The sequence below is a fragment of the Sminthopsis crassicaudata genome, chromosome 3 (genome assembly GCF_048593235.1).
Source record: "Sminthopsis crassicaudata isolate SCR6 chromosome 3, ASM4859323v1, whole genome shotgun sequence".
Taxonomy (NCBI): Eukaryota; Metazoa; Chordata; class Mammalia; order Dasyuromorphia; family Dasyuridae; genus Sminthopsis; species Sminthopsis crassicaudata.
The window spans coordinates 533,284,168-533,293,639 of record NC_133619.1 but is presented as its reverse complement, the minus strand read 5'-3'; the positions used below and the strand labels follow the sequence as shown (position 1 = coordinate 533,293,639).

General features: G+C 33.3%; 1 protein-coding gene across 2 annotated transcripts in view; it reads right to left on the bottom strand.

Moving 5' to 3' along the window:
* Nucleotides 1-959: 959 nt before the first annotated feature.
* Nucleotides 960-9,472, bottom strand: part of LOC141563386 (caspase-12-like) — a 30,201-nt gene continuing 21,688 nt past the window's right edge. Inside the window, exons 8-10 of one of the 2 annotated variants that reach the window (XM_074304385.1) lie at nucleotides 3,033-3,142; nucleotides 2,241-2,374; nucleotides 960-1,620 (exon numbers count right to left, since the gene is read on the bottom strand). In XM_074304385.1, the coding sequence (XP_074160486.1) occupies nucleotides 2,276-2,374; nucleotides 3,033-3,142 (209 nt within the window). In that variant the 3' untranslated portion in view covers nucleotides 960-1,620; nucleotides 2,241-2,275. The remainder of the gene's footprint in view (nucleotides 1,621-2,240; nucleotides 2,375-3,032; nucleotides 3,143-9,472) is intronic. The other variant, XR_012488409.1, reaches the window with a different exon arrangement.

Below are 9,472 nucleotides of genomic sequence, written 5' to 3'. Positions count from 1 at the left end.
CAAAGATCAATTTCAAAAAGTTAACATGGACAAATTATTTGTTTTTTTACATGGAAATATATATCGTATATTTAAGATTAACATCAGCAATCACATAGCTCAAAGGATTGAGGCAGAGTTGAATAAGATCTGACTCTAAAAAGCAAAATTGTCTAAAAAAAGGTAAAAATAATAATATGCTATACTAATGAGGTGCAGAGGAAGATAGCCACAGAGGCTATATACACCATGAAAGGTATAGCACTCTCCAAAATCTATAAAAAATTAAGGGATAAGGGATGGATGAAGGAGGAAGCAAAGAGTAGGGGGAAATGAAAAGAGGTATCTATGGATGGGGAGGTTAAGTAATAGTAAGACAAGTTAAGGAGCAGAATTAAAGTAAAAGAGTTAGCAGGAATAGGAAAGAAGATATATATACAGAAATACTACAGCAAGCATCAGGAGTAAAATATATTAGGAAAAAGTACAGTTAGTAATCATTCATCTTAGACAAAGTCAAATTTAAAGATCCAGTCAAGAGAAAAATCTACAGTATATGTCAACATAGTAATATGGTTTTAGATTCACCTTTATATATGGGTATATATATATATATATATATATATATATATTTGTGTACATATATATATATTGTGTGTGTGTGTATGTTTCTGATTATATGTAAATATTTATACATGATGCCCTATGTATCTATGTATATGTGAGATAGGTCTATGGGTGGGTGTGAATATTATATATATACATATATATGTATATATATATATATATATATATATGTATGTACATGTAGAGAAGGACTGGGGATGTTACGTTATGTGATGTGTGTGTGTGTATGTGTGTGTGTGTGTGTGTGTGTGTGTGTGTGTGTGTGTGTGTAACTATTGCCTGTATATTTTGCTGTCTAGATCTCCCTAATAGACATACACACACACACACACCAAAAAAAAAATGCTTCAGGATCAAATTGATATATTTTATTTAATTTCAGAATTAATAATTAAATGAATTCAAGTGACCTAAGAAATATAAGGAAAACAAAGGAAATAGATAATTCCATGTCTTCTTTCAAGAATTTGACAAAATATTTGGAAATATAAAAAATTTTCAAATGAAATGGTTGAAATTTTTAAAAAATAATATAGACCAGGTATAAGCTAAGCATTACTTGAGAGACATCCCTTTCCTCCCCAGACTTGTTTTTGGATGAACCATGAGCTAATGAATGTTTTAAATATAGTTTAAGCAAAATAAAACTTTATTTTAAAATATAAAATATTCTTAGCTCACTCGCTGGATTTGGCCCTTGAGATCTAGTTTGCCAGCTGCTGAATAGGCTATAATAAAATATAACAAGATGTAACTTTAAATTTTTGAAAGTATTGAAATATCTTTGAAATTTCTTATGGAATACGAAATTTGAGACACAGTTTGTAGGATAAGTTTACTTAATCAGGCCATTATAAGATTTGGGAAAAATCATGAGAGAAAATTTTGGAATAGGGAATAAACATTTTGTGGGGAAAACATATGAAGTTAGATGATGAGAAGAATAATATTCTGTTAAAAGAAGTGTTCTTCTAGAAGAACCAAGTACTTCAGGACCACTCAGCATATTGCCTCCTAGATAAAAAAGAAAAATATAAAGAATAATTTTTTAAAGTATATTACCAGGGCCCATCATAGCATAGAGATAGTATTTGCTGAAATATCAGCCTTTATAAAAGCATGATGTTATGGTTATAACTTATTAAAATGATTTGGCTTAATTTACATAATTAATTTACATAAATAATGTTAGCAGCATTTCTATTTCTCCCAAATAAGACTCTCAAATGGTCCTTACTACTTTGAAGTAAAGATCATTTCACACATCAGTATTCTGGATAGCAAATCGGAATTGTGATTTGAAGTATTGAGAACTTTCCCTGGACAATAATTCATCTTATTAAGGACCAATTCAAAATCAACACCATAATGACTTCTTCCCTCAAAATCTGAATGTCAGGCTTTAATTTGTGAGGGCCAAATTATAAGTCTTCTCTACTTGGGGATAATCATGTAATAGCCCAGGAAAAATAAAATCAGGTTGAGGTAATTCAGACCATCACCAAATCACAAACAGGAAAATGGAATTTGCAACCAGCAAAGTACAAAGAATACCTCTTCTTTGTATTCAGCAGACTTCTACTTGTTGACTTTGATTAAGAAAATCTTGCTTCTAATATCTTGGAATTATTTACCTTAGTTTAGAAATGGCTAGTGTCATTGAATGGCTTTAAATTCCAGGGAAGAGATAGAAATATCTTGTCATAGACTGCCTTTCAATGGTGGGCATTGGGGCTGGATTTGCTGAAGTTGAAAATGATTTCTGGACCTAAAGTAATTGAGAGACATTTGTAGACATCTGGAATGAAAATCATATCTAGTAATAAACAGTGCAGCTTGATTATTTTAATTTTCTAATATAGTGACCTAGAGGAGTTAGAAAAGTTTTGGTGGACAAAAAGTGAAGGAAAAGGTAAACTTGGGAATAAGAGTTCCTGTCTATCATCATATCAGGGAACCTATGTACTGGAGACAACATCTATGTACTAGACAAATAGGAAAGAGAAGTTTAAGAAAATCTGAAGAGAAACTTAGTAAAGAGAGTGGAATGTCACTGAAGGTATTACTATAACTACCTTTACATTTTTTATTATGAAAATAATTATAAAATAAAATATAAATCTTTGATGTTTTTTTCTCAGACATATCCACTAATAATAATCCACTCCCTCCCCGACTCCCTCCCCATAAGTATTGGGAGAGAAGTGTAGCTATTAGAATTAATAGATATTTGATTATTAGTTTGGGGGATCTTGATCTGGCTCTACACTAGCTATCTTGTAAATAGCTGTAAATAAAAGAAAATTTGAAGTGTTAATAGACAGGGTTTTTTTGTTTGTTTGTTTTGTTTTTATGAGTTTTTTTTTTTTTTTTTTTTTTTTTTTTTTTTGCTCAGCAGTGGACAATTCCAGATAGAGTATACCAACTTTACGGAAAACTTCTTCCACATGACAGCACCAGGAAAATTGTTGGAAGCAATCAATGAGTAGGCTGATGAAGAGGGAACCTACTTGGTCATCTTCCAAAAAAATGTCATCTGCAAATAATGGCATAATAATATAAGTCCCTGCCTTTCGTTTTTTGTCCATAGACTATAAGATGTTGCTTTATTACTTAATTTCTGATTTAAGTAGGTAGAAGAACCTGTTCAATTCAGCTGAATCTTATTTTATCAACTAAATGTTGCATGTTAAATTATCAGTGTGTGCAAGATACTGTGCAGATAAATTGCTGAATGAAATGAATGCTTATTGAATAGAAGTTATCAGTAATAAATTATACTTTCTTGAACCCAGAATAATCATCATTTTGTAACATGTATATTATTACTTTGTAATTATCAGTTTGTATGTATATTAAGATTTTCCCTTTCTGTTCTTTTCCTTTCTTTCTTTTTATATATCGATTTGTGGGAGAAAGAGAAAATAAATGCTTGTTAATCAGGAAAAAGTAAATTTTAAAAATCTTATACTACTTGTTGGACTTGCTATGAAAGTGACCCTAGGTTCTCAAAGCCTATAAAACCATAAATAAATCTTTGTAGAGTCTTCCAGTTTGGCAAAGGTTTTCAAAAGAATTAGTATAACAGATTTTTGTGTTTACTGGAGTCAGCCTAACTCAGCATTGAGAGGTTCAATGCTAGATTAATTATTTGGTGAAAAATTCCCAATGAATAAAGAAAAATATTAAATGATCCTAAATTCTGTGTGTGAAATGATAGTGGCAAAAGGATGAAAAGGGCAATAATAGATACCAAGAATCAAATAATTTGCAATCTGTGTTAAACAAAAAAAAACAGTGACTTAATTATTTGGAGTATTAATGTGAAATCTTTGTTCATTGTTCAACTAGTGATCATACTGTTGAATGCAATGATTTTTTTCAGTCTTTCTATTGCTATAAACAAAGTCACAAAACAAAAGAGTTTGCAATTGAATGGAAGAATGACTAAAAAGCTCACCTCAGAGAGCCATTAAATGTGTTCATTGTATGCAAAGACAACAATGTAATATTACTTCATTGAGTATCTGCTTAACTTGATTGCAATTCTTATGATAAAAGTGTTGTTGTTTTTTTTTGGGGGGGGGAGGAGAGAGAGGGAGAGCTGGCTAAAACCAATCAGATGTTTGAAAATAAAAAATTTAATGAAAAAAAATTACACAGAAATATAAATACTGTGGAGCAAGGACAGAGAAAGCTCTTTAAAACAAAAGGCATAAAATGTTTGTGGCAGCCCTTTTTGTAGTGGCTAGAAACTGGAAATTGAATAGCTGCCCATCAAAGTTATGATTCTTAGTAGGTACTAAAACAGTGGAATTGATACAGATAATAGTTATCTAATTTAGCATGGTTCAGTATGATTGATCTGATCCTACAAGGAGATATTATGGGCCAGAAATTGAAACAATGTACTAAGTGGAATTTAGGAGACAATGGTTAAATCTAATTTAGTATTGATTTAATCCTACAACAAATAATGGTTTCCTAGTGAAGTAATGAAGTATACTTAGCGAACAGCATATAAGCAAGAAGCTCCCAGGGCCAGTCACAGAAGCCTACAAGCCCACTCTCTGGGAGTCAGTCAGATTCATTCCAACTTCCACCCTTTGTTCTGGATGGAGACATTGGGAGGACAAGAGGCTGAAGCTGGCAGAGGAAAATATTAGCAGCAAGAGCTCTTGGAACCAAGGAGAAAGAGAACCCTCTAAGAAAGCTAACTGGGCCCCAAGAAAAGATTCAAGACTTTGAAGGAGACGATAAAGGATCTGAACTTTTAGATCCTGGCTGCATTTGGGATGTTTATTACTTTGAACTGAAACTAAGGCTGCTCCCAGAAGCTCCCCAAGAAACCTGCTCTCAGAGAACATTATATTTTAGAGAAGAGAATATTACACACCAATTGGAATATGGTTGGGTAAATTATGGTATATGAATGTTATGGGATATTATTGTTCTGCAAGAAATGAACAGCAGGATGAATACAGAGAGGCTTGGAGAGACTTACATCAACTGATGCTGAATGAAATGAGCAGAACTAGGAGATTAGTATATACGGCAACAACAATACTGTATGAGGATGTATTCTGATGGAAGTGATATCTTCAATAAAGAGAAGATACAATTCAGTTCCAATTGATCAATGATGGACAGCATCAGCTACACCCAGAGAAGGAACACTGGAAAGTAAATATGGACTAGTTGCATTTTTGTTTTTCTTCCCAGGTTATTTTTATCTTCTGAATCCAATTTTTCTTGTGCAACAAGGAACTGTATGGATCTGTATGCATATATTGTATCTAAGATATACTTTTTAATTAATTTTATAATTATAACATTTTTGACAGTACATATGCATAGGTAATTTTTTATTATCCCTTGTACTCCCTTCTGTTCTGAATTTTTCCCCTCCTTCCCTCCACCCCCTCCCCTAGATGGCAGACATTCTCATACATATTAAATATGTTATAGTATATTCTAGGTACAATATATATGTGCAGAACCGAATTTTGTTGTTATTGTTGTTGCAAAGGAAGAATTGGATTCGGAAGGTAAAAATAATCTGGGGAGAAAAACAAAAAAATGCTCACAGTTTACACTCATTTCCCAGTGTTCCTTTTCTGGGTGTAGCTGATTCTGTCCATCATTGATCAATTGGAATTGGATTAGCTCTTCTCTATGTTGAAGATATCCACTTCCATCAGAATACATCCTCATACAGTATCATTGTTGACGTGTATAATGATCTCCTAGTTCTGCTCGTTTCACTCAGCATCAGTTGATGTAAGTCTCTCCAAGCCTCTCTGAATTCCTCCTGTTGGTCATTTCTTACAGATCTAAGATATACTTCAACATGTATGAGACTATCTGTCATCTAGGGGAGGGAGGGAGGAAGGGAAGGGAAAAGTTGGAAGAGAAGGGAGTGCAAGGGACAATGTTGAAAAAATTACCCATGTATATGTTCTGTCAATAAAAAGGTATAATAAAAGAAAGACATATACTTGAAACAAGGTGTTAACTCCGTGTGAAGTGGTTTGGGGTCCCTTTAAGAAAATGTATTTCCTATTGATCTGTAATTCCTTTCTTACTGGTCTGTGATTCCTTTCAGATTCCCAGCCCCTCCTGGTTGAGGCATATCCTCCCCAGACAAAGTTGTCTTTACTGGATGCCAGGGACTTTGATTCACAAATCCTGGTCAAAAGCATCACTTTGAATTCCAATAGGAGATCTGGGCTTGTCCCAGCCCTCACTGGATCTGAGTCAACTTAGGCTCTCCCAGCCCCCACTAGTTCTGATCTGCTTGGGCTTTCCAATCCCCCACTAAGATAGACAATATAATAAGCTTCCATCAACTAAGGCCTTCGAAGATGGACCTTGGGAGCCCTCTCAGTAGCCAGGACATTCTGTCCACTGAGAAATGCATTCTCAGTGCAAAATTCCACTTTCCATGGATCTGCCACTGTAGAAATCATTCTCTAGGTAAACTGATTTCTATTTAACAATAAACTTTCATTTTGCAACTAATATTCGGGAATGAGTGAATTCTTTCACTCCTAGAATCTGTGGCCAATTTAAAGGGGATTCTTGATAACTCTCTTATATATGTTCCCTGAGGAACCATAAATATGATGCTATTTGAGTGGTCTAGATTCCTGGTGGTCTAGATGGTAGTGGCTATAAGAGAGTTATCAAAAATCCCTTGGGAAACCCAAGCAGATCAAAACCAGTGGGGGTTGGGCAACCCAAGCAAGTCAGAATGGGGGCTGGGACAACCAGAGTGGGGGCTGGGAATCTGAAAGGAATCACAGATCAATAGGAAATACAGTTTCTTAAAGGGACTCCAACCGGATTCAAGTGGAATTGATGAGACAATGATTATCTAGTTTACATATACTTAGTACTTAGCATGGTAATATAATAGTTCTACAATTGATGTAATTGTAATAGGGTATTTAAACTGAGGACAAAGCCAGCCACAGATATTTTATCTTTGACTATCCTTATGGTAGCTCTCCTGCCTCCTGCACTATGGCAGGACTGGCAGACTGCTAAAAGGAACTGGGGACAGTCAGTCAGACTACTGGAAGAGACTGTGGAGCAGACCGGTTAGGCTGGGAGACTGAAGGAGACAATAAAGACTTTGGACTTTAAAAAAAGCAAAAACAAAAACACAAAAGGCATGCAGTAGATTAAAGGTGCTAGAACTTCAAAAAATCAATTAGATGAAATATAGTAGTGATAAATGTAAAATTATACACACATTAAAAAATGCAATTTCATAAATACAAAATAGGAAAGGATATGATCTTGAAAGGGCAAAAATGAGAAATAATAAACAAATATTATTCACCACCTTTCATACACAATATTTTTTTATGAATTAAAAACTATATAATAAATAAATAAAATAAAAATAAATAAAAACTATAATCTGATGGCTATTATGGCCTTTTATGCTCCCTCTACCTAAGAGCTAAGCTCAAAATATGTTTGTTAAAACAAGTTATGGTATACATACAAGTTTATTTTCAATATCTTCAGCAAGAGATTATATTCACTAATTAAGTGCATGAAACACATAAGAAAATAGAGCAATGGATAATCATTTTATAATAATTATCTGACAGCATAGAAAACTCACTAGTCTATAAGAAGTACCAAAACAACAACAACAACAACTTTATCATGAAGACCTAATGTCTACTTGGGAGATCTTTCTGAGAAGAAAAGAAATAACACTCATCTAGATTACTTCTAATTAGGAAATCCAACCCATCAATTATGAAGATTGTTTGAATCTGATAATTCATATAGCTCCAATTCAAATGAAATAGATAACCTCAAGAGAGTAAGGGAAGTCAACCAAAGTTTAGAATTAAACTCAAGAAGATGAATCCAGAGAGAGTCCCTTTTTAACCTAAAAATCCAGCTGCAGGCATCTAGGACACAGAATATAAGCAGGAGTAGAATTGGTAATAGTTTAGGCCATCTACAAATTCAGAGTTGCTATTACACCTCAGTTAACCAGTGGGTATTCATAGGTAGTCTAGGCCATTCTCCAGTTTAAGAGGACTTATTAAAGTGACAAATTTGTTAGATAAATCTAAAAATCTAACAAATATTTAGCAAAAAATAGAAGTGCTTATTTCAATAGACAAATTATTTCCACTGTTGGAGCACATGTAGTGTGGTGTATGTGCAGAGCAGGTAGGGAGTATTAGGGTGTAGATGGATGTGTTTTATAAACAGGTACAACACATATTATTATGTTTTATATATAATTTGCATATTTTCAAATCAATGTATTTTTTCTGCTGTTAGGCTTCTTTATTATTTGTGATATTGTTCATTGCTGTACTTATACTATCGTCATGGGGCATGTAGTTTTTGCATCTATAAATCTGTCAGCATTCACAATATATAGTATAATGGTATATATTTTGTTTCTTGGTGGAATAAGGTTTTCGAAAAATTATTGAATATATGATATGCATTATGTGAGTTGCATATATTAATAATACATTGATAGTAGTTCCATTCAATTATAATGTAATTCCCATGTTAGGAATTCACATGCTTTTTGGGTTTTATTTTGAATATAATTACTTGTCTCTGTTATATATATACTACATTTTGTGAATTATGACAAAAGATATTTAAGTATACTTCAATTGAATATTTGCAGGTTCTTCAAATATTTTTCTGGGAGAAGAATGTGTGATACTTTTACTCTCTGAGATCTGTTTATCTTAAGAGAGTGACCAGGTTTCAGCTGCAAAATAAATATCAAAGAAACACGTATTTGCAATGGAAGCAAAAGATGTACAAAAGAGATCAAACATCATTGGTTTACAAGAACACTTGTAAGGACAAAAGAAACTTGAAAGATAATGTAGTATGTTCTTATCCAATCACTGCTTCTTTATTATAACACATACTGCCTTTGAATTAGCACTAGAGGATGAGACAAGAAACAAGGCAGGAGAAGGAGAATAAAAGCAGCCTAAAGAGCTTTTTTTCTACTCTGGCTAATTTATAAGATCATACTTATGCTAAAAAATGGTACTGAATTTTCCTAATCCTTGAGTTCCCTCAATTTACTTGGGCCTTCGTGAAGATTATAAGTAGAATACAGTACAACTATTCTGTTTTGTTACATGACTCATAGTTTATTTCTTCACATGAGGGAAGAAACTGACAGGACTAAGCAACTGTACTGTATCCTGGAATTCATGTCTGTTTTTATAAATTGGAAAAAGATTGCCTAGGTATGAGAAAACCGAAAGCCACAATTCCATGGAATAGCTATACAAATGTACATTCTGATTTTCTTCCTTCCTTCCTTCCTTCCTTCCTTCCTTCCTTCCTT